This window comes from Petaurus breviceps, unplaced genomic scaffold, assembly GCF_028583685.1.
Source record: "Petaurus breviceps papuanus isolate PSGF00001 unplaced genomic scaffold, PetGlider_PUasm1.0 90823, whole genome shotgun sequence".
NCBI lineage: Eukaryota > Metazoa > Chordata > Mammalia > Diprotodontia > Petauridae > Petaurus > Petaurus breviceps.
In genome coordinates, this window is record NW_027187352.1 from 755,153 (window position 1) to 781,634 (window position 26,482).

Consider the following 26,482-nt stretch of genomic DNA (forward strand, 5'->3'; position numbering starts at 1 on the left):
TAGATAGATAGATAGATAGATAGATAGATAGATAGATAGATAGATAGATAGATAGATAGATAGATAGATAGATAGATGGCACCAGGTTAGTTGAAAATGAAGGGATGATATCTAAAAATTAAAATGAAGGGGTGAGACAGGAATATATTGGGAGAAGGTATATATATTAGGAGATAGAATGGTATAAATTATATCACATAAAAGAGATGAGAAAAAGTTTTCACAATGAAGGGGAAGAGGGGGGAGGTGAGAGAGAATGAATGAGCCTTACTCTCATAAGATTTGGCTTAAGGGGGGAATAACACACAATAACACTCAATAGGGTATCTTACCCTACAGGAAAGGAAAGGGGAAGAGCATAAGAGGGAGGGGTGGGGCTTGATAGAAAGGAGAAAGGCAGATTGGAAGAAGGGGTAGTCAGAAACAAACACTTTTGAAAAGGGACAGGGTCAAAGGAGAAAACAGAATAAATGGGGGGGGCAGGATAGGATGGAGGGAAGTATAGTTAGTCTTTTACAACATCACTATGATGGAAGTGTTTTGCATAACTACACCTATATAACCTATATTGAATTACTTGCCTTCTCAATGAGGGTGGGTAAGATGGCAAGAATGGAGAGAATTTGGAACTCAAAGTTTTAAAAACAAATGTTAAAAAAATTGTTTTTACATGCAACTGGGAAATAAGATATACAGACCATGGGGTATAGAGATCCATCTTGCCCAGCAAGAAAGGCATGCCATCTTGGGGTGGCAGGGAGGGGAGAGATGGGGGGGAAAATTACAAATCAAAATCTTGTGGAAATGAATGTTGAAAACTCAAAATTAATTAGTTACTTAATTTTAAAAAGAAGAATAAGAGGGTGCTTTACCTTTCCCCACCTGGCAAAAGAGAAGGAGAGGGGAGGGGCAACAGCTTCAGTCCTAAACAATGCTTGTTGTTCCAGCCCCACAGTCTGGAAAAGCCTGGAGCTGGAAAGGCTGGAAGTATTACTGAGGTGACAGTGGGGTCAGAAATCAGCCTACCTCCAAACCTGCCTCTTAAAGTAAACAAAACTGATCTCTAGTGATTGACTTTTAGGATTTAAAATTTGAGATGTGAGTCCTGGTAAAGTTTTGATTAATGAGATTGCCATCTGATGTAAAAGAACCAACCATATGAGGGAGATGTCATTAGTTACTCAGGGAGAATGTGGCTGTTACAGGTGGAGGTTTGCATTTGGAAAAAAACTGAAAGGATAATCCTAGCCTCACCTTGGGATGGTATCCTTTTGATTCAGTTTCCCCGTTGTGTTTCCTTGAAAAGGAATGTTTCTCACCTGACTATTCCTGAGTCTGACTATAAGGTGGATGTGATTCTACATGTGGAAGGTTGTGATGCCTTATCTAATCAGGCCCTTGCTTTTCCTTTTTATGGCAGGTCTCTGTAATCAAAGTAAGCAGTCAGTGAAAAATGTGAGCATAATGCAAGTATGTGAAATCTTGCTGTTTTCAATCTGAATAGGTAGTCATAGACATGAGAAAGAATAAAATCCTGGAGCAGAACTTTCTTTCTGAATGTTATGGGAATAATTAGAAAAAAGAAAAGAAATAGGAGACAGATCCAAGATGGAAGAGTAGAAGCATAAACTTGGCATGAGCTCCCACTCCAATCCCTTCCAATGCATGTAAAAAAAATGACTCTAAACAAACTTTAGAGCTACGGAACCCACAAAATGACAGAAGGAAGGAAGGAAGAAGAAAGGAAGGGTCCTGCTGAAGGAAGCCCGGCAGGCAGATAGAGAGGGTCTATGGCCCTGAGCTAGGAACCAAGTGCAGTCTCACTTGAGTCCCGTGCTTCTGGTCCCAGGGTGGCCCTGACCACCAGTGTCCAGAGAAGACTTCAGGAGAGTGAAGCACCAGCAGCTGTGGCAGTTTCCAGACTTCTCAACCCATAAATGCCAAAGACAAAGTAAAAGGGCAATTCGGACGGACCTCTGTTGGAACAGGGAGGGACAGAAGAGCAAAGTTTGGCTCCTGCCCCTGGGGTGAGAAGTGATGGAGGCATGGCGGCTGTGCAGCCACCACTGCAAGGCTACTTCAGGAGCTCCTGGCCTGCAGATCATAGGTGGACCAAGCACCCATTCAGATGGTAATTGCTCTTGCTTTAACTTGCTTGGATCTGGACCACAGTCTTGGGTAGCAGTCCTGGGGTGTGTGGCCAGTGAGCCAGAACTTGTGGGGGCTGTACAGAGGGCACCCTCCTAACAGCTCCAGCAGCTGTAAAATCTCTAGCAATTTGGGACAAAGCTCTCCGTAATCTGAAAGCCGAGTTCTACCATGGCAAAGAGCTCAAAAGTCAAGTAATTGGCTGGCAAGATGAGAAAGCAGAGGAAGACCATAGAATCCTTTTTTGGGGACAAAAAGGATCAAAACATGGAGTAGGAAGAAGACAGCAAAGTCAGAACTCCTGCATCAAAAGCCTCCAAGAAAAATATGTATTGTTACAGGCCATGGAGGAGCTCAAGAAGGATTTTGAAACTCAAGAGAATTGTAGGAAAAATTGGGAAGAGAAATGAGAATGAAGTAGGAAAATCATAAAAAGAGAATCAATAGCCTGTTAAGGAGACCCAAAAATACACTGAAGAAAGTAACATGTTAAAAAACAGACTAACTCAAATGGCAAAAGGGTCCCAAAAAGCCAATGAGGAGAAGAATTCTTTAAAAAGCTGAATTTGCAGATGGAAAAGGAATTTCAAAAACTCACTGAAGAGAATAACTCCTTCAAAATTAGACTGGTGCAATTGGAAGCTAATGACTTTATGAGAAATCAAGATACTATAAAAAAGTCCCAAACAAATGAAAAAATAGAAGGCAATGTGAAATATCTTATTGAAAAAACCGCTGACCTGGAAAATAGATCCAGGGGAGAGAATTTAAAAATTATTGGACTACCTGAAAGCCAGGATAAAAATAAGAGCCTAGATACCATTTTTCCAGAAATCATCAAGCAAAATTGCCCTGATATTCTAGAACCAGAGGGCAAAATAGAAATTGAAAAAATTTACCAATTTCCTCTTGAAAAAGATCCAAAAAGAAAACTCCTAGATTATAGCCAAATTCCAGAGTTCCCAGGTCAAGGAGAAAATACGGAAAGCAGTGAGGGAAAAACAATTTGAGTACTGTGTAAACATAATCAGGATAACACAAGACCTAGCAGCTTCTACATTAAGGGATTGAAGGGCTTAGAATATGATATTCTGGAGGTCAAAGGAGCTAGGACTGAGACCAAGAATCACCTACCCAGCAAAACTAAGTATAATGCTATAGGGGAAAATATAGTCATTCAATGACATAGAGGATTTTCAAGCATTCTTGATGAAAAAATCCAAGCTGAACAGAAAATTTGATTTTCAAATACAAGGAACAAGAGAAGCATGAGAAGGTGAACAGGAAAAAGAAATCATAAGGAACTTATTAAAGTTGAAATATTTACATTCCTACATGGAAAAATGATCACTGTAACTCATGAGCCTTTTCCCAGTATGAGGATAGTTGAAGGGAATATATGTATGTATATATGTATGTATGTATGTATGCATAGAAGGGTGTATGTGTATATAAATATGTGTGAGTGTGAGCATTTGTGTTCATGTATACATAGAGGGCACAGGAAGAGTTGAATATGAAGGGATGATATCTAAAAAATAAAATTAAGAGATAAGAGAGGAATTTATTGTTTATTGGGAGAAGGAGAAAGGGAGGTATAGATTAAGGTAAATTATCTCATATAAAAGGGGCACGAGAAAACTGTTACAATGGAGGGGAAGAGCAAGAAGGCGAAAGGGAATGAGACAACCTTATTCTCATTGTATTTGGCTTAAGGAGGGAATAACATGCACACTCATTTGGGTATCTTACCCTACAGGAAAATAGAGGGGTAGGGGATAAGAGGGGGTATGATAGAAGGGAGGGCACATTGCAGGAGAGGGTAGTTAGAAGCAAACATTTTTGAAAAGAGACAGGGTCAAAGGAGAAAATAGAGTAAGTGTAGGGCTGGATCGGATGGAGGAAAATATAGTTAGTCTTTCACAATATAAGTACTATGGAAATGATTGGGGTGACTACACATGTACAACTTGTATTGAATTATTTATCTTCCCAGTGGTGGTGGGTGAGGATAGGGAGAAGGGAAAGAATCTGAAACTCAAAGTTTTAAAAACAAATGTTTTTAAAAATTCTTTCTTACATGCAACTGGGAAATAAGATATACAGGCACTGGGGTATAGAAATCCATCTTGCCCTACTATAAAATTAGGGGGGTGATGGGGGAGGATATAAGAGAGAACAGATTGGGGGTGGGAGTATTCAGTAGGCTTGGTATTTTGGGAGTAGGGGTAGGGGAAAGACAGGGAGAAAAAATTGTGACTCAAAATCTTGTAGAAATGAATGTTGAAAACTAAAATAAATAAATGAATTTTTTTTTTTAAAAGGAAAAGAAATATCCCATAGACTAAGACTAGTATACATTTAAGTTGTGGTACCCAAAGACCTAGAAGGTTTTATGGGGGGAAATGGGAAATTCGATAAATGCATGGGAGCTACTTAACACTCACTTTAAAGATGTTCCTTAATGAATGTGATATTGTAGTCATATCTTTAACTGATTATTGGGGCTTGCTATTTAAGATTTTATGGGACTGTTATTTGTTATTCTGAGTTTGACTCCAGGTATGACTATCAAGAAATGCTGTTGAGCCACTGATCCTTGATGCCAGCAACTCTGAGGTGCGACTATGAACTTCAGAGGGTGGTCTCATGGTAAGTTTGGGAGATTGACTATTCTGCCTGAACTGAAGTAAGTTTCTCTTGACTCAGTTTTCTCCCTATGACCCCTGACGCTAAGTCTGGCTCAATGCAATTAGCAGTCTACACAATTTCTGTCTGGAATTGACATGGAGTTAGGGAAATGTTTCCTTGCTTTAATTACATCCCTCTTCTTTTTGGAAATTCCTATAATTAAAAGTTTTGGAAGCATAAAACTAAATCTATTAAATAATAGACTGGTACAGCACATCTGAGGTTACTATAGTAAGATGTAAGTATGAGATTGAATTATTAGACTTGGGATTCTAGCCCAAACAACAATTAACTATTTAGCCTTCCCATGTGTTACTAGTACATATTCCTGTGTAAGTTAGGGTCCGTTAATTCTTAGTAATGATATGGAGATATTAGTTCAAGGGCCTGTGAGAATATTATTCTGTTACTTAGTTAATATCATACTTGTCTCAGTCTTGTTATGATTCGTTAATATTAGAAGAATGGCTTGTGGTTTATTTTGTAAATGCTTTAAAAGAAACATAACATGACCAGAAGTTGGAATTGTTTTATGACCTAATATGTCCTGTGTTATAATTGATTACTCAATGTATTTACATATGTATTGGTGCTTGTTATTGATTCCTTGGGGGAATTTCATCCTCCCGATGGGTAAATGAATAATGGACAGCTGACCAAGGTTCCAGTTTTGATTTTATAAGGATAACAATTTTGTAGGAGAGTGAACATAAGAAGGCAGATTTCTATGTGAAGATGACAGGAAGATGCTGAGATGCTGTCCTGAAGTCCCAGAAGGTTTCATGGGTGATGTTCCCTGCTGGACACCTGAGTGCGACAAGACTCCTGAATCTGAAAGGTACAATTGATCATTATTGTTTTCCTTTGGGTCTCTGTATCTATGTTTATTAAGGGGACTGCCCCTTTCATTTGTCAATGCTCGATCAGCCTCTCCCCATTTCTACTTGATGAGGAGATGGATAAGGGGAAGAATTCATATGAGAAAGAGAATGAGGGAGTATTCAAGATGTAGAAACAAAATTTGAATAAAAGAAAACAGGAAATTAATCCTGTTTCCACAGGATTAAAAAACGCTTCCAGTCTTGAGTGATAGCAGAATGTCAGTCAGACGTAACAGGTTCTAATCAGAGAACAGATCCAGGCTTCTGGTAAAAGATCAGAAGCCTGTATGCATGCTTAATGAGCTGTTTGAGGGGGACATGAAGTGGGAGGCTCAGTAGGTTGCATCTAGCCAATGGAGAGCAAGGTGGGGTGGGGATTCGAATTAGGAATAGCATAAAAAGGCTAGCATTTGTCTAAGCAAATGTACTCTCTATTCAGGAGGGACCCATTAACTAGGAATGCAGAATAAATGTAATGAGAATTTTCCTGGCTTCACAACAAATGTAATTCTTTGTTTAGAGTGAGCACATTTTTCACAACACTGCTCTCCATCTCCCCTCCCTCTGTGTCTTTGCACTGGCTGTGCCTCCTGCCTGGAGTGCTGTCCCTCCTCCCCTCTGCCTCTTGGCTGCCTTGGCTTCATTCCAGACTCAACTCAATTCTCCTTCTGGAGGAGGCCAGTCCTGGTTCTCCCTACCTCACACCTGCTTCTGGTTCCCCTCAAGGTGCCTCCATTGACCTTTTCTCTGTCTGGCATCTGCAGCTCTTTGCAGGTGGTTTTTCCCAGCCCAGTGTGAGCTCCCTGAACATAGGGCTTGTGTTGTGACCTGTCTTTTTACCCTGAGTGCTCACCACATTGCCTGTCAAATGGTGATAATAAGAATCATTCACATTCCCATAGACCTACTATTTGCCAGATGCTGTGCTGAGGGCTTTATCCTTATTATCTCACTGATCCAACCCTAGTAGTGATGACATAATGATAATAATATAAATGATTGATCCTAGTCACAATAGTGCCTGCAGTTATTCTTTCTTTATATGGGCTTAAAATTTGCAGCATCTTGTTCTGGTTTTCTGGCTGTCTTTAGATATCAAACTTATCATGGGACTGAAAGTGTGTTTACTTCGATTTTCCATATCAGGACACAGCAGCAGGAAGAAGTTGAATAGGCCTCAGTACCAGCTACTCCAATTCAAATTTGAATTTGGATGTTCCTGAGCCCAGCCCCCTTTGCACCACATTGCTCAGCTGCCTAGATCAGTAACTGAAATGGACTTCAGACAACACCAGGTCAGGTTCCCTCAATTTGTAGATGTGAAAATTAAGGCTCATGGAGGACAAAAGGGACTTCCAAAGGTTACACAGAAGCAAGATTTGAACACAAGTCTTCTGACTCCAAAGAACAGATCTTTCTCTTTCTGTTGAAATGAAATCGCTCTTCCTTTCTGACTGAGGAGTCTTGAAGAGTGTTTATTATTCAGCAGAAACCAAGGTGAGTCATAGAACCCTCAAAAGGAGGTCCCTTTCTAACCTCTGGGAAGGCTAGGGAAGCCCTTTTATAGGAAGAGGCTTTGTTGGAAAGGGCTAGCATTCATTTTCATGGGGGTAGCTCTTCTCTGGGCAGTAGCCTTGCCTCAGAAACCTGGGATGTGCAGCTGGTTCAATTATTAATCAGCCCCTCTGACCACAAGGTCTGTTTGGATGGGGAACCTTCAACTTCAAAGATGTTGGAGCGATTTGCCATTTCCTTCTCCAACTCATTTTACAGATGAGGAAACTGAGGCAAATATGATTAAGTGACACATAGCTATTAAATGTCTCATTAAAATGAACTCAAGATGAAGTTTCCTGGCCCCAGTCCCAACACTCTATCCACTCTGCTGCCTAGCTGCCCCAGCTGGCACATTGTGGTTAATGAAGGGTTGGTTCCTTCCTTCTTTGTTTTCCTTCCAGGGAGGCAGCCATAAGATGGGGTCCATAGAGTGCTGAGCCTGGAGCTGGGATTACCTGGATTCAGATATGACCTCAGGCACTGACTAAGTGTGTGATAATAAAAATTGCACTTTAGTTTCCAGGGTTGTTGTTTAGTGTAAGCATCAAATAAGATAATGATTGTAATGCACATAAACACTCTGATATGTAACAAGTGCTTTATAAATGCTTATTTCCTTCCCTCCCTTCTTTCTTCCCTTCCCAACTCTGTCTCTGAGTCTGATAGTGATTTAGGACACAGACTTTTATGTAACGCATAACATTTTGTTCTGTATGGACATGTTGTTAGGTAATTGCCTTAGAGCAAATGGTATAAAGAGAAAATTGCAGCTCCTGAACCTCAAAGACTTTACTTTGATCTTGGTAGTAGGATGAAGTGAGTTAAAAAGTAGAAATAAAATAGAAAATGGAATCATAATAAAATAATAATAATAAATAAAGTAAAATAGAAACAAATAAAAATAAAAGATAATGGGCCAGAATTATCTGCCTGGCTAGTCTGTGCTCCAAAAGAGCTCAGACACTGGAACCAAAAACTCTGGGAGCTGGCACACATCTCTCTTTATTAAAGAAATCAGTTGCCCAGCCATACAAAATAACTCATGTTTCTTGTTGTTTCTGGGTACACAATAAAATAAAACCTGCTCCACTGGGTCTTTGGTTGCTTTTTCAGTGGGAACATCTGATCTCTCTTTTCTTTTACCTTCAACGTCTTTCTTCTGGTTTTATAAGGTTCAGTTTCTCCAGTAGAATATCCCCACATTGTCCATTGGACAAGAGGATTACCCTGAGAGTACCAATAGTCAAGTTAAATGTTATAGGTGGTCCAAAAACTGTTAAACTTGTAATACTCTTTGCTTCCTTTTCTGCCACTTTGGGTAGGAGGCCCCTCTGAGAGAAGTAGGATTTTGCATAACCCTGGGTTTCTTGCTTTGCCTTGGCCAATGAATTTATGCTTCAGTGGCCAAACCACTGGTGATAATTTTCTCTGCACTTAATCTGGTCCTTAGGCAACCTTCTCAGGCTGTGTCTAGTCTTGAACTAGGAACCTTTCTAATATGAAAGAACTTTAAGACCTGGAATGGCCTTTGAGAAAAAGGACACAGTCATATAACAAGCATGCATAGAAACAGATTTAGTGAAAGATTTTCTTTCTACTGAACCAAAATTAGTCCTTATGTAGCTTCCTCCCTTTGGTTAATTTATGCCTAAATATTAATAATTTGTTTTATACTTTTGTATTTGAAAAATATAAGCAAAAATGAACATTTTTATATGTAAAGAAAGGATTGCGTATGAAAACACAAATTGTGAATTTGTATATCTTAAGGTATTTTAAGCATAAGAGTGACAGTCCTGGCCTATACTACCCAAAAGCCAATTATACCCTGTTTCTTTTTCTTTGATACTGACAAAATTTGCTTCCTTTATTTTTCTCTGCATTTAATTTATAATTTTTTAAATTTCGTCTTCTGATATTAACAACTTGAAATTCTTTATTTTTTATATTTTAGCCTAAGCATTTATCCATTTGATTTGTTGTTTATTTTGTCAGCAAAATCATTTCTACTAAATTCCTTTTTTTCCTCTTCATTTGTTATAAATTTTTTCCTTTGTTTTTGATAGTGGTAAATTAGTTTTTCTCTGAGGAAGGTGATTCATTGAAAGTCCCCTACTCTATTCCAATCAGTATCAATGAATGTGATATGGTTATCAGTTCTGTATATTTGGCCCCAGAGCTGTGTTTCAGAAAGTAAGATTACTTGCATAATCACAGGAGACTGGCTGAAGGCCCTCTACCCTTGTTTGTCCTTGTCATGGTGACCAAGCCCAGCATGGCAGACGTGACCCAACTACATGGAAAGTCCCCAAAAATTATTTTTGCACCTCCTGACAATTCTCTCTTGTCCAAAATGAGCAGGGGCCCATCTTATGCCCATTTTATGACTACCTTGTCAGTAGAGATATTCCTTGCTTTGCCCAATTAGTGACTCTGCTGATACATTATTTTGCTTATTTTAGTGAATGTAGCAAATGTCAACGAATGAAATTATTCTGTATCTGGTAAAGCTGTTCTTGAATGTTTGCATATCAAACAATATATACTATATAAACTATATATATATATATATAAATATACATATATATGTATATATAGCCCTGGAAGGAGGGGCAGATTGTGAGGAAGATCTGAGGTCCACTTCATTAGAGCAGACCAGACCTTGGATCTTTTAATAAAGTGCCATTGGCTCAGAGCTCTGTCTCAGTTTCTCTTATTGTAGGTTGGATAATTTTTATCCCCATAGTTCTCTGTTTAAAAAAAAAAACTGCCTTCTAATTTATAAATTTTTCTCTAAGGACTGATTTGGCAGCCTCCCACAAGTTTATTGTCTCATTTTTGTCATTTTCTTTGAATAATTTCTATTCTTTTTATGATTTGTTGTGTGACCCCCTCAATTCTTTTGAAATAAATTTCTTCATTTTTCAAAAAAAGTTTGAATTTTTTCTACAAAGAACTCACTAGTTGTCATTTTTATTTCATGTATATGCTTAAAATTTTTATTTTTCTGTATTTAAATGTGGAATCTTATGCCCTACACATATTTAATTTCAGTAAAGATGCCTTTTCTTCCTATGACATATGGAACCTCCATTATATTCTCACTTGAGTAATCACATGAGATATAACATATCTCATGTTCTATAGATCTTTTCAGCCTGTTAACTTCCATTATTTGGTTAATATTTGTTGGATGATTGAATAAAATGAAGCCTAAACCACGAGCACCCCCAGCTACCAGACATCAGTTTGGGACTTAGAGAAGCCCCTACCCCAGCATTTCTAGAAAAGCCTTAGCCAATGGTGTTGCCCACAGGAAAGGGACCTGTATCCACATTCATCAATCAGCTATCATGCATTTACTGGGCATGTAAGGACTTGAATCTGTGCCCAGTTATACTTATACCGCAATTTGTTTAACCACTCTCCAATTGACAGGCATCCCCACAATTTTCAGGTATTTGCCATCACAAAGAGAAATGTTATAAATATTTTAGAACATGTATGTAGGTTCTTTTCTTCTTTTCCTAATTATCTTGGGAAACAGACCTAATAATGCTATTGCTGGGTCAAAGGGTGTAGTCAGTTTAATAACCCTTTGGGCATAATGCGAAATCCCTATACAAGATGGTATGATCAGCTTATAGATCCACTAACAATGAATTAAGTTCATAATTTTTTCACATCTCCAACATTTGTCACTTTCCTCTTCTATCATTTTAGCCAATCTGATTTCTCTCTTATTTTTAGCCAATCTGCATTTCTCTAATCAATCGTGATAAAGAACATTATTTCTTATGATTATAAATTATTTTGATTTCTTCATCAGAAAAGACTTACTCCAAAGTATTCTTCTCTTCTCATTCTATACTCTCTCATTAGTGATCTTGATCCCAAGGATTCATTCACCATTTCTATGAAGATGATTCCCTGCCCTGTTCTTTCTCTTGAAATACAGTCTTCTTGCCCTTCCCTCTCCCCCATGAAGTGTATGACCCAGCTCTCCTGGCCTTGCGACTGTTATTCACACCTGACCCTCACTCTTCTGAGCTGAGACTCTGAGGGAGTCAAAGGGAAGAAGCTTCTGCCATCCCTAAGCTAAGTCTATGCCCCAGCTGAAAGAGCTTTTGACTCCATGGAGATGAAGCAAACACTCTGAGAGGAAGGACATGAAGGGCCTGCAGTTGGGAGTGGCCTTGGCCAGGTCTGTCTCCCACACTTGGGTCCCACCCCCATTGTCCCTTGGGCTGCTGCCCAATCTTTCTTCTCTTGGACACCAGGGGCATTTGTGGGAAATTGTGCCCCTGGTATGGGGGAGGAAATGATCTGGACTGGGTTCTTGCTGTGAAGATGGAGTTAATACCTTATTAAAGCCCTGAGTCAGGTGGCTGATTGTTAAGCTGGAAGGACATAGATAGAGGTTTGTGGCCTAGTGCTGGGTAAGAGAACTACCCACTGGATGACCCTCAGAATCCTAGGAGTGAGGGTGTGAGCTGGATGAGTGGGCCCCAAGGGAGTGTTACAGACCTATTTTAAATTAGTTCTTAGTGATGTTTGTGTTTTCACTTGGTCTGGATTTCCTCTATGTGTGTCCTCCTTTTAAAGAGCCAGTCCTTCTAACAAAGAATTAGAAAAGAATAAATAAAAGGAGGCAGAAGAGGGGAGAAAACAAAACAATCTACAAAAACCCTAACATTCTATGTAATGTTCCATATCCATGGACTCAGGGATCTGTAGTACTGTGTGTGTATCAGTGGGAGGAAGGAGGTTTCTTTTCATATTTCTTCTTTGAAGATAGACTTTTTAAGTTTAATTTACCAACCTCTGCTTTCATTTCTGGGTGTGTAATTCATTCCTTATTTCCTGTGGGCCCCATAACAGTTGCCTTATGAGCTGGTCTGAAGGTCTGGTTATCTCCATTCTGCAGATGAGGAAACTGCAGCAGGGAGATGCAGAGTGTGTCTGGGTCCCACAGCTGATAATTTGATTTTATTCAAATTCAAATTTGAACTTGAGTCTCCCTGCCTTCTAGTCCTGCAGACTCCATAGCCAGCTGCTCCCATGCGTAGATGTATAACTGAAAGGGATCTCAGAGGACATCAGGTCCAACCACCTCAATTTATAGATATATGAGTTAAGTCCATGGAGAATAGAGGGAATTCTGAAGGTCCCACAGGCAGTAAGCCTCAGAGTCAGGATTCGAACACAGGTCCTCTGACTCCAAAGCCAATCTATTTCTATTACAACAAATCTCATAGTATTATTACCTTCATTTTAGAGGTGAGAACATTAAGATTCAGACAGGGAAGAGTCTCATCCAAGGTCACACAGGTCTGGGCAGTCCCAGGCCACAAACTTTGGACAACAAGTATGGTGTTCATTCAGTTATGCAGACCCCCTGATAATCAAGAACTCAGGAGTGGGAGGGATCTCAAAGGGCATCTGGTCCAACCCAGCCCTCAACAGGAATCCCCTTTCTAACATCCGCAACAAGTAGTCCTCCAGCCTGCACTGAGAGACTCCAAACCAGATCTCCTAAGGCTGCTCCTCGAGCCATCCCATGCTGCTCCTCAAGCTGAATACAAGAAATAGAAAAGGAGAGGGGGAAAGCATGACTGGTTTGTGAACAAGCTAGCAGAGATGCCCCACCTGAAAATCTCTGGATCCACCAGCTCAGAGGCAGGAGCTGAGTTTGAATGACAAAGATGATAATTCAAAAGTTTAGCTTTGGCCAATAGGGCCCTGTGCTTGCCAGAGACTTGAGTAAAGAAAGAGAGGACAAGACCATGTCTGGTGGATTTGGAGGAGAGAGAGGCTTATAGCCTGGGACTAAATGAGAGCAGGATACCCATGAAGCCACTCCCATAAAGAGCAGTATGCTAAGGGCTTTGTCCAGCCTCCTACAGTAAAAGCAAGATGAATGTTGTCACCAGAGTTTAGAAAGCAGTCCAGACTGGTCAGTGTCTGACCTGGGAATGGCCAGAGCTGAACAGAGCAGGCTAGAAGCATGTATGGTAGGACCATCTATTTCAGAGTGACGAAAGTGACTTGCATGCAAGGAACCCTCACCCCTTTAAGAGGGGGACTTAACATGTTATGCAATGCTAATATTCATCAGTGGGTTGTTCTGTGACATAATCATTTTTAGGCCTTGAGTTACTGTGCCCACAGGTCCTGTTGGAACAGGATTGTCCCAAGTCTTGGGTGGAGGACGGGATTATGGTTCTGTGTTCTGTGATGGGAACCGGAGTACAGTACTTATAGTACTAGAAATAAGGATTGTGAGCTTGTCAGAGATTGGATGGATGTTTGCTTTCAGGTCCCTGGGAAATAGAGGGAGTGAACACCTGGTGCAATACCCTCTGCCAGAGGGTGAGATCATCGAGAGAGCAAAGGATTGTTGTTATGCCAGGCTCAGAGCACTGCCTGCTTGCTGGGTCTCAGTTCTAGGAAACAGGGTATCTCTAAAATATTTTATGATATCTAGAAAGAGAACAGACCTTTCTCTTCTTGATGGTATGAATTCTTGCCTCCTTCCTTACTGAGAATGCGCTTAGAAGATTGTTATTCAGTAGAAAGCAAGGCGAGTCACACAGCCCTCAGAAGGAGGACCCTGTTTAACCTCTGGGTGGGCTGGGGTAGTTCTTTTGTTGGAAGGGGCTTTGTTCCAAGGGGCTTGTAGTCATTTTCATAGTAATCACTCTTCTCTGGGCTATAGCACAGTCTCAGAAGCTTGGGAAGTGCAGGTGGGTCAGGTTTTTCTTTATTATTTGTTACATCTTTTATTTCTAGCATAAAACAAGCATTTCCATAACTTAGTATAATAAAAGACAATTGCACATGAAACTGTGAATCTATTATGCACCATTTTCTATTCCTTTTAAATATATAATAAAGTTATTAATAAATTATTTTCCCTGCACCTCCACCCCACCCTAGAGATGGCCACCATTTGACATAAATATGTATGTAAAATCTTTCAATACATACTTCTATTTGTCAGTTCTTTCTCTGGGTACACATCTTTCATATTCCTCTGTGGTTCATTTGCATATTTATAATAGCCAAAATGTATTGTTTGCTCAAAGTTGTTCTTAAAACAATATTTCTATTACTATATACAGCCTTCTCTTGGCTTTGATCATTTTCTTCTTCATTATTTCCTGTAAGTCAATTTATGTTTTTCTAAGACCATTGAGCTCATCATTTCTTATGGCACAGTAGTATTCCATCACAATCATATACCACAACTTGTTCAGGACTCCCTCATTAATGGGCATCCCTGCAATGTCCAAGTCTTTGCCACCACAAAGAGAACTACTATAAATATTTTAGAACAGATAGCTTCTTTTCCTTTTTCCCTAATCAACTTGGGAAACTAACCTAATAGTGGCATTGCTGGTCAAAGAGTATAGTGAGCTTAATAACTCTTTGGGCAAAATTCCGGATTGATATCCAAAATGGTTAGATCAGTTCACAATTCTATCAATAATGAATTAATGTCCCAGTTCTTTTCATATCCACTGAGACATTTGTCACTTTCCCCTTCACTCATTTTAGCCCATCTGGTAAGTGTAAAATGATATCTTAAACTTGTTTTAATTTGCATTTCTCTAATCAATAATGATTTAGATCATTTTTACTACAACTATAAATTCTTTTGATTACTTTATCTAAAAAACTGCCTGTTAATATTCTTTGACAATTTATCAATGGGGAGGTCAGTTGTTAATCGGCCCCTTCCGACCACCCCATCTAAGAGGCAGGCTGGATTGTAAGAGGAAGCTTGAGAGGCAGCCTGACACATGACACAGAGGACTGATCTTGGATCTAGGGGTCCTGTAGTCAATTCTTTCTTCAAAGGAATCACTAATTGTTATTTTTATTCCATTCTGATCAGTAACATATATGATTAAAATTTTTTTCCTATATTCAAGTATGGAATCTTATGCAGTAACACATGGTTAATTCATGTAAATAGCTGTGACATATGGAAACTGCATTATATTCCCACTCAAGTAATCACAAGATGTCTAACATAGCGTACTCTCTACAGATGTATTCAGGCTATTAACTCCTATTCTTTGGTTAGTTAATATTTTTGAATAATTAAATAAAATGAAATCTAAACCATTAACACCCCAGCTACCAAGGAACCAGTGAGATATTTAGAACTCCAGCCCAGCATTTCTAGAAAAGCCTCCAGCCAACAGTGTTGCCCATAGAAAAGGTAACTGCACTGCACATTCATCAGTCAACTGTCATCTCTAAGCTGGGCCTCTGAGGTCTTGGATCTGTGCCCAGTTACTCAGTGCAGAGCCGCAGAAGGAGGACACACAGTCCATACCCTCACAACCCATACACTCTGCTCAGTGATACTGATAACAAGGGTAGAAGTCAAACCAAGCCAAGAAGCTTTTATTAAGCACCAAGCCCTGTGCTATTAGACACAGGGCTTACTATGAAAAAACAAATACAATCCCTGCCCTCAAGGAGCTCACAGTCTTAATGAGGGAGAACTCACAAACCTTTATGCAAAACAAAATATATGAAGATAAACTGGAAATAATATCAGAACCAAAGACACTAGCATTATGGGGAATGAGGAAAGGCTTCTGGCAGAAGGTGAGATTGGAGCTGGATCTTAATGAAACCAGAGCAGCCAGGGTATAGAGAGGAAGAGGGAGAATTGAGGTGTGGGAAACAGCCCCTGAAAATGCTTCATAGGAGGTAGAGTGTATTGTTTGAGGAAGAGCAAAAAAGTCAGTGTTGTTGGGTGGCAGAATCCTCAGGGGGAGGAAGATGTAAGAAGACTCAAGAGGTAAGAAAGGGCCAGGTTCTGAAGGGCTTTCAACACTAGGGTCTGTTTGTTTTTTTAATTTGATCCTAGATGTGATAGGGAGCCACTGTATGTTATCGAATTGGGATTGGCATGGTCACACCTGAACTTTAAGATTTTTTCACAGCTGCCTGTGAAATACTGGAGAGCAGAAAAGCTGGAGGCAGGGACAGAAACCATGTGAGAAAGTTCTGCATGAGAATAGTGGAAGTATCAGAGGAGAGGAGATGGATATGAGAGATGTTAGAAAGGTAGACTGGGCAGGATTTGGCCTTGGAAGACTAGGAGTGGGGAGGCAGGGAAAGAGAGAATAAGGAGTTGAGAATGACACGTAGACTGGGGCCTGCTGCTGTCCTTGACAGCAATAGAGAATGTAGGAAATTGGGAACATTTAGGTGGAAAGAAAGTGAGTTCAGTTCTGGACAAAGTGTGTCTAACGTCTGTGGGGCATCCAAACCAGAGTGTCCCAAGCCCCTAGAGGTCAGGAGAGGTGAGGGCTGGATCAGTGAAGCTGAGAGGCCTCTGCAGAGAGGAAATCACTGAATCCCTGAGAGCTGATGAGATCCTGAAGTGAAATACAGAGATAGAAGGTCAACAAGCAAGTAGTTAATACAGCAAGTCTTCAGGGAACAGGTGGCCCATTGATATAGACACTGAAATATTTGAATAAGTAGGAGCAGGAAGGACATTACAGGCTAGGGAAAAATAGTGTGAACTGAGCTTTGGTGATTGAAATGAACATGGGGTATGTGGGAACCAGCCTGACCTGGGAGATGTGTATGAAGGAGGGGAGATGAGGTGGGATGAATATAAGCTGGGCCACAGGGTCTGTGCCCTTTATGTGTGGTTGCCCAAACTCTGAGACAACATTCCTGGTTCCTTGGCTAAGGTATCAGTGGGAATTTTTTTCTGACTCTATTATCCTGCTCTTTACTGGAGACATCCTTGCTTGTTCTTAGCATCTCCCTGGTTGGAGTCCTGGCATCCGTGATCTGGACCATGAAGTGGAATCATGGGCCAGCTTCCTATAGCAGCCTCACTCTACTTTTGTACCTCATAGACCTCATCCTTGCCCTCTCTGCTGGTCTTAGCCCAGGTAAGTTTACTTTGGTCTATGCCACTGTGGCCCCCACTGATATTTCACTTCCATTAAACCATCAATTCAAGAAACACTTGTTTAGGGGCGGCTAGGTGGCTCAGTCAGTAAAAGCACAGGCCCCAGAGTCAGGAGGACCCAAGTTCAGTTCCAGCCTCAGACACTTAACACCCACGCAAAAAAAACTAGCCATGTAATCTTGGGCAAGTTACTTAACTCCAGTTGCCCTCCAAAAGGCAAAACAAACAAACAAAAACAAGAAACACTTGTTTAGCCCTCTTTGCCCACAGTACCTTGTGCTTTAATATTACTGGAAGTGTAAAGTTTAGATAAGGAATGTTCTCTGATATCTGGGTCATTGCCCTCCTCCTAGGCATCTTCACCAACACTGGTTGTACAGATTCTTGGGATCACAATTTGGAGAGGATGTCATCCACTTCTAGTCCATTATGTTACAGGCCCATGAAGGATGGAGACACATTTGAATAGAAGGATCTCTCATAATAGGGATTCATATTTGTCAGTAAAGTGGAAAACTGTCATTGTTCGGATCAACACTTGAATAGAGGGGGAAAGTTTGATAATTTTATTGTTTTTTTTTTCTTTCTGGAGGGGGGAAGGTAGGGCAATTGAGGTTAAGTGACTTACCCAAGGTCACACGGCTAGTTTTGTATTAAATGTCTGAAGCCAGATTTGAATTCATGACCTCCTGACTCCAGGGCCGGTGCTCTATTCACTGTGCCACCTAGGCACCCACGTTTGATAATTTTGAACACTAAATGAGGAGTCTATGACAACAGTATGGAAGAACTTTCAAATATCTCTGAGCATCCATCTAAAATTTGGCACTTTAAATTTACCTCTGCTCCACTAATAGGTCATGTTAAATATTCATAATATTAAGAAAACTAGTGGAGATTATTGGGCATTCCCTGTAATGTTAAGGGAATTTGAAGATTTTCCCTGCCCATTAATAGACACATAGAGCCCTGGTCCAGAGCTAATCAAAGTGTATAGCAATATTACTTTACTCAGATAGCTGAAACCTCTCTGTTGGTCTTTGTGCTAATTTCTGTGCTTGTATTTTCCCTGTTAGTATTTTCTCCAGGTTCAGGGTGCTGACCTTTTCCTGAACAAATGAATGTAATTAAAGTAAGACTGAAGTGGACAACAGAGCAGAAACAGGACAGAAATGCCAATTACAATTTAATAGGAATGTTTATTTAGCTGGTGACTGCCTTCCTAATAAGGAAGACAGCCCCAAGACTTCTGCAAGGTACATTTTTATAGAATAATATGTTTTTAACAATGAAATATGCATTTCTAATGAAGCCTTGATTACCTAGCAATAACAAGAACAGACTTGTATCTGGGGTATGTTTCTAGTAACACAGGTGGAAAGTTCCCTAACTATTATGGCCTATCAGGTGGTTTCCAGGGACCCTGGTAGGGGCCCCCTTCTAACAGATTGCGACTGGGAGGGAACTTTGGTGTATTAATTTCTGGTGGATACTTCAAGACTATTGATTCCTTTAAGTTTGCTTTCCTTAAAAAAAAAAAAAGGAGATTGGGGGTGGCTAGGTGGCACAGTGAATAGAGCACCGGCCCTGAAGTCAGGAGGACCTGAGTTCAAATCTAGCCCCAGACACCTAACACAAAAACTAGCCATGTGACCTTGGGCAAGTCACTTAACCCCAATTGCCCTCCAAAGAGAAAAAAAAAAGGAGATCAAAGAACTTGTGCTAGCAGACTGTTCTGGGTGTGGCAGGGTGCTTGTTCTTATACTCCCCAAAATGGATTTTAGGAATATAAGCTCACAATCAAGGAAGTAATGGGAATCCAGAAAAAAAAAATTTTTCAACTTCAAGTAGCCTTGTTTTCTGGGATCAGGGATCCTGAGCCACCAGACTTAGCTAGGCAAACAACAAAAGCCATCAGAATGTTACAAGCTAAGATTGGCTATTTTTAAAAATTATCTTTGGTCCAGTGCTCACTGGGGGTGTTTGGTTCCAGATAGCTATCTGACAAGGGGATACAAAATCCCTGAGAATTTCTGTGAAATAGTTGCATAAGAGTCTATGTCCACAGACCCATTTGGGGGCCCTAATTTCTATTCTCCCAAATCTCAATAACTCTCCAGGTCTTGTTTGGAGGTTAGGATGCAAAATCTTATTACCAAGGTCTTCTTTGGTTGTACCTGAAAGAAATCCAAGGACAAGAAGAAGAGTTAATAGAAGCAAAGCATCCACATTTGTGCCTTTGTAAGGCAAATTTGCCAGCAAACGTAGTGATCATTTATGGCTAGAAGACATCTCCCTGGTTTCCCAACTGGACAGTGCATACTAGAAAGTCACAACCCCTGTTTTAAAATTTATTTTTACATTTTTATTTCTTTAAATTTTAATTTATGGAATTATAACATAGTATCATAAAAAGATGATTTTACATGAAACTACCAATCTATTACATATAACTTGCTATTCCTTTTAAATATACAATAAGGTTATTACATAAATTTCTTTTGTTCCCTTTTTTCTCTTCTCTCCCCCACACTCTGCCCTAGAGATGGCTACCATTAGATGCTAATATGTAGAATCATTCTACACATACTACTATTTATTGGCTCTTCCTCTGGATCCAAATAGTGTCTTCCTTTATATGAACTTTCTAGTTTATTTAGGTATTTATAATAGTCAAAATGACTTATTCACTCAAAGTTGTTCATAAAACAATATTTTTGTTACTGTGTCTTCCTTTATATGACCTTTCTAGTTTATTTAGGTATTTATAATAGTCAAAATGACTTATTCACTCAAAGTTGTTCATAAAACAATATTTTTGTTACTGTATACAATGGTCTCTCGGTTCTGCTCACTTTGCTCTTCATTATTTTGTGCAAGTCCATCCATGTCTTTCTCTAAGGTCATTGAGCTCATCATTTCTTATAGGCCAGTAATATTCCACCACATTCATTTCTCACAACTTGTTCAGCTATTACCCAAGTGATGTACATCCTGCAATTTCCAGTTCTTTGCCACCTCAAAGAGAGCTGTCATTAACAGTTTAGAACATCTATTTTCTTTTTCCCTTTTCCCTAATCATCTTTGGAAATAGACCTAGTAGACTATCTACTTCTGGGAGTCAACATGGCAGAGTAAGAAGCAAAATTGCTGTGACTCTCCCTTATTAACCTCTAAAAAAAAACCAGAAAGCAGCAGCCCAGGAAAAATCTTAGAAAAGGGAACCAATGGTAAGACAGGGTGGGGCAGTCTTTTAGCCCAAGAAACTTGGAGGATCTGCAGGAAAGGTTCATCTCATGCAGGTAAAAGGGGAGCCCAGTCCAGCACAGGAGTCATCCCCGCAAGCCAGCAACAAGCCCCACATCAGCAAACCAGCAGGAGATCCTGAGCCCCAGGGTGGTGGAGCAAGCAAGAGTCAATACCAGGACTCCCTTTCCCCTCCATGCACACACATGCGCACACACACACACACACACACACACACAGAAAAGTATCTTAGCATAGCCAGGGGAACTGGTGGACTTCAGCTTAGAGAACCACCATGTGTACCAGGGCAACCCCTGGCAGGCAGGCATCCTCCAGCAGTCAAAGTTCCCCATAGCGTTGATGCAGGAGGGGAAAAAGGATTATACTGGGAGAAGAGGAAAGGAGAAGGAAGAAAAGGGTAAATAACATCGTATAAAAAGGCACAAATACCTATTACAGTAGAGGGAAAGAAGGGAGGAAGGTTAGTATTGTTTGAACCTTATTCTCATCAAATTTGGGGGATGACATACATACATAGTTGGGTATAGAAATCTATCTTGCCCCATAGGACAAAGGAGGGGAGAAGAGAAATAAAAGGGAGGGATGTGGATAGAAGGGAAGGCAGAAGAGAGGGAAGAAATAGTAGAGGGAAAGGAAAGAAAAGGGAGGGGGATTGATAGAAGACAAGGCAGAATGAGGGAGGCAGGGCTCAGAAGAAAACACTAGTGAGGAGGGAGAGGGAGAAAGGAGAGAGAAAAGCATAAGCAGGGGAGGAAATAGGATGGAGAAAAAGATATAGGCAGTAATCATAACTGTTAATGTGAATGGGATGAACTCTCCCATAAAACAGGAGTGGATATAGCATAATGGATTAAAAAACATAGTACTACAATATGTTGCTTACAAGAAACATTTTAAGCAGAAAGATACACACAGAGTAAATGTAAAAGGATGGAGCAATATATATTATGCTTCATCTGAAATTTAAAAAAAAAGCAGGGGTAGCAATCCTGATCTCAGACAAAGCAAAAACAAAAAGATATCTAAGTAAAAGAGGTAAAAAAAAAATAAACTACATCCTGCTAAAAGATACCATAGGCAGTGAAATAATATGAATATTAAACATGTATGTACCAAGTGGTACAGCATCCAAACTCTTAGAGAAGTTCAATGAATTATAGGAAGAAATAGACAGCAAAATTACACTAGTGGGAGACCTCAAGCCTCACCTTTAGAAACTAGATAATTCCAACCACAAAATAAACAAGAAAGAAATTAAGGAGGTGAATAGAATTTTAGGAGAGTTAGATATAGTAGACCTCTGGAGAAAACTGAATGGGGATAAAAAGGAATATACCTTTTTCAAAGCAGTACTTGCCATCTACACAAAAATTGACCATGTACTAGGATAGAAAAACCTCACAATCAAATGCAGAAAGGCAGAAATAGTAAATACATTCTTTTCAGATGATGATACAATAAAAATTACATGTATGACTATGGAAAGACAGACTAAAAATTCATTGGAAACTAAATAAGTTATTCCTAAAGAATGAGTGGGTCAAAAAACTAACTATAGAAATAATCAATAACTTCATCCAAGAGAATGACAATAAAGAGACAATATACCAAAACTTACGGGATGCAGGCAAAGTAGTTCTCCTAAGAAATTTTATATCTCTAAATGCTTATATGAATAAAATAGAGAAAGAGGAGATCAATGAATTGGGCATGCAACTAAAAACCTAGAAAAACAACAAATTAGAAATCCTCAATTAAATACTAAAATAGAAATTCTGAAAATCAAAGGAGAGATAAATAAAACTGAAATTAAGAAAATTATCAAACTAATAAATAAAACTAAGAGCTGGCTTTATGAAAACACCAAGAAAATAGATAAACCTTTGGTTAATTTGATGGAAAAAAAACAAAATAAAATAACAAAAATACCAGCATCAAAAATGAAAAGGATTGGGGTGGTCAGGTGGTACAGTGAGTAAGAGTGCCGGCCCCAGAGTCGGGAGACCTGGGATCGGTTCCGGCCTCAGATACTTAACACCCACACAAAATAACTGGCCGTGTAACGTTGAGCAAGTTACTTAACCCCAATTGCTTAGGGGCGGCCAGGTGGCACAGTAAGTAAGAGCACCGGCCCTGGAGTTGGGAGACCCAGGATCAGTTCCGGCATCAGATACTTGGCACCCACACAAAATGGGTGGCCGTGTAACCTTCAGCAAGTTACTTAACCCCAATTGCTTTAAAAAAAAATGAAAAGGATGAATTCACCACCAATGAAGCAGAAACTGAAACAATAATTGAGAGCTGTTTTGCCCAACTGCATGCCAATAAATCTGACAATCTAAGTGAAATGGATGAATATTTAAAAAAAGACAAATTGTTTAGATTAGCAGAAGAGTACATTAAATATTTAAATAACCACATTTCAGAATAAGAAAGTGAATAAGCCAGCAATGAATTTCCTAAGAAAAATTCTGCAGGGCCAGACAGATTTTTTTTTTTTGGCTTTTTTTTTTGGAGGGGGAAGGTAGGGCAATTGGGGTTAAGTGACTTGCCCAAAGTCACATGGTTAGTTTTGTGTTAAGTGACTGGGGCCAAATTTGAACTCAGGTCCTCCTAAGTTCAGGGCCAGTGCTCTATTCACTGTGTCACCTAGCCGCCCCAAGGCCAGATGGATTTACAAGTGAATTCTACCAAACATTTAAGGAATAAATAATTCTAATACTATATAAACTATTTGAAAAAACAGGCAAAGAAGGAGTCCTGCAGGGTTCTTTTTATGATACCAATATCTAAAATACGAAGTCAAAACAGAGAAAGAAAATTACAGACCAATTTCCCTAATGAATATAGATGCAAAAATTTTAAATAAAATATTAGCAAAAAGCTTACAGCAACTTTTCATGAGGATAATGCACTATGACCAAGTGGGTTTTATACCAGGACTGCAGTGCTGGTTCAATATAAGGAAAACTATCAGCATAATTGACCACATTAATAACAAAGCCAGCAGACATCACATGATTATCTCAATAGATGAAGAAAAAGTTTTTGACAAAATGCAACACCTATTCCTATTGAAAACACTAGAGAGCATAGGAATAAATGAAGTTTTCTTTAGAATGGTTAGTGGTACCTATCTAAAACCATCAGCAAGCATTATATGTAATGGGGATAAGCTAGAAGCATTTCCAATAAGATCAGGGGTGAAACAAGGATGTCCATTATCACCACTGTTATTCAATATTGTACTAGAAATGTTAGCTTTAGCAATGAGAGGAAAAAGAAAGTGAAGGAATTAGAATAGGCAATGAAGAAACAAAACTATGGCTCATTGCAGATGATATTATGATATTATTAGAGAATCATAGAGAGTCAACTAAAAACTCCTTGAAATAATTAACAACTTTACCAAAAGTTTCAGGATATAAAATAAGCCCAAATAAAGCATAAAACAAAGCCCAATAGCAAGAGATAGGGAAAAAAATCCTTTTAAAGCAACTATAGACAATAGAAAATATTTGGGAGCAAACTTGCCAAGACAAACCCAGAAACTATATGAACAAAATTACAAAACAATATTTTTCACACAAATAAAGTCTGATCTAAACATTTGGAAAAATGGCATTGCTCATGGGTAGACTGAAGACATTTACTACCCAAATTAATTTGCTTATTTGGTGTCCATATGAATCAAACTGCCAAAAATTTATTTTATAGAGCTAGAAAAAATAATAACAAAACTCATTTGAAAGAACAAAAGGTCCAGAATATCAAAGGAATTAATGAAAAGAAATTCGAGGGAAGGTTCCTTGCTGCACCAGATCTAAAACTGTGTTATGAAGTGAGAACCTGAAAAGGCCTTAGCCTAAAAGAGCAAGGGTCTCCCATTGCATCCTGGGCCATCTCCAGTTGTCCTGATGAATATCAATCAGGTCACTGGATTCAGATGGCTTTCTCTGGAAGAGAAAGTAAGGCTGGTGACTTTGCACAGTCTTCCCTCACTCAAATCAAAATCAACTGCAAGTCATGTCATCATCATTTTCCTGATGCCATGGTCCTCTTCAAAAACAAAGGACAAACACAACAACAATGAAGCATCAGTCATCAAAACTACTTGGTAAAGGCTAAGAAATAGAATGATGTATCAGTGGAATAGGTTAGGTACACAAGACACAGTAGTTAATTACTACAATAATCTACCATTTGATAAGCCCAAAGACTCAAGTTTCTGGGATAAGACCTCACTATCTGACAAAAATTGCTGAGAAAACTTGAAAATAGTGTGACAGAATTTAAGCATAGACCAACATCTTACACTGTATATAAAGATAAGGTCAACATGGGTACAAAATTTAGACATAAAAAGTGGTACTATAAGAGAATTAGGAGGGCAAGGAATAGTTTACCTGTCAGATCTATGGAGAATGGAAGAATTTATGGCCAAACAAGAAATAGAGAACATTATGAAATGCAACGTGGATAATTTTTATTAAATTAAAAAGGTTTTACACAAACAAAGCTAATACAACCAACATTAGAAGGAAAGCAGAAATCTAGGAGACAGTTTTTACAGTCAGGGTCTCTAATAGGCTCGTTTCTAAAATATATAGAGAACTGAGTCAAATTTTAAAAAGTCATTCCCCAATTGATAAATGGTCAAAGAATATGAACAAGCAATTTTCAGATAAAGAAAGTAAATCTAACTATAGTCATATGAAAAAAAAATGCTACAAATCACTATTGATTAGAGAAATGCAAATTAAAACAACTCTGAGATGCCACATCACACCTACCAGATTGGCTAACATGCCAGAACAGGAGAAAGATAAATGTTGAAGAAGATGTGGGAAAATTGGAACACTAATGCTTTGTTGGTGGAGTTATAAACTGATCCAACCATTCTGGAGAGCAATTTGTAGCTATGTCCAGAAGGCAGACAAAGCGTGCATACCCTTTGATCCACCAATAACACTACTAGGTCTGTATCCCAAAGAGATTATAAAAAAGGAAAAAGGACCCACATGTACAAAAATATTTAAAGCAGCTCTTTTTGTGGTGGCAGAGAATTGGAAATGAGGGGATTTCCATCACTTGGTGAATGACTGAACAAGTTGTGATCTATGAATGTAATCTGTTCCATAAGAAATGATGAGCAGCAGATTTCAGAAAAACCTGAAAAGACTTACATGAACTGATGCTAAGTGAAATGAGCAGAACCAGAAGAACATTGTACACAGTAATAGTAACATTGTGCAATGACCAACTTTGGTAGACTTAGCTCTTCTCAGCAATGCAATGACTAAGACAATTAGAAAAGACTCATGATGAAAATGCTAACCACATCCAGAGAAAGAACTATGGAATCTGAATGCAGATTGCAGCTTACTATTTTTTCTCTTTTTATTTCTTTCTCATGGTTTTTCCCTTTAGTTCTATTGTTTAACAATCTAACAAATGTGGATATATGTTTAATGTGATTGTAGGTGTATAACCTAGCTTAAGCTTGTTTTCATTTTCATTTCTCTGATCAATAATGATTTAGAGCATTTTTTCATATGACTATAAATTGTTTTGATTTCTTCATTGAAAAACTGCCTGTTCATGTCCTTTTTCTCAACAATCCATTGTACCTTTACAAAGATTAACCATAAATTAGGACATAAAAACTTCATAGTTAAAAGTAGAAAAAACAAAAGACTGAAAGTATGCCTTCCAGATCACAATTCAATTAAAAAATTATCTTTAATAAGGGCCCAAAAAACATAGACTAAAAACTAATTGGAGATTAAACAACCTAATCTTAAATAATGAGTAGGTCAAAGAACAAACAAATCATAGAAGCAATCAGTATTTTCATTAAAGTGAATGACAATAATGAGACAACATATCAAAACAAAAAAAGAAAAAAGTAGTGATCAGAAAAAAATATTATGCCCTTAAATGCTTACATCAAAAAATGGAGAAAGAACAGATTAATGAATTG

General features: G+C 38.9%; 1 protein-coding gene across 4 annotated transcripts in view; it reads left to right on the plus strand.

The window, feature by feature from the left end:
• Positions 1 to 26,482, plus strand: part of LOC138148236 (myelin-oligodendrocyte glycoprotein-like) — a 111,010-nt gene that overhangs the window by 60,640 nt on the left and 23,888 nt on the right. For 2 of the 4 annotated variants that reach the window (XM_069070790.1, XM_069070791.1), the window contains exons 1-2: positions 1 to 5,677; positions 17,076 to 17,212. In XM_069070790.1, coding sequence (XP_068926891.1) covers positions 5,586 to 5,677; positions 17,076 to 17,212 — 229 coding nt within the window. In that variant the 5' untranslated portion in view covers positions 1 to 5,585. Of the gene's footprint in view, positions 5,678 to 6,866; positions 7,218 to 7,678; positions 7,789 to 17,075; positions 17,213 to 26,482 lie in introns of those variants that run through there. The other 2 variants (XM_069070786.1, XM_069070792.1) reach the window with 2 other exon arrangements.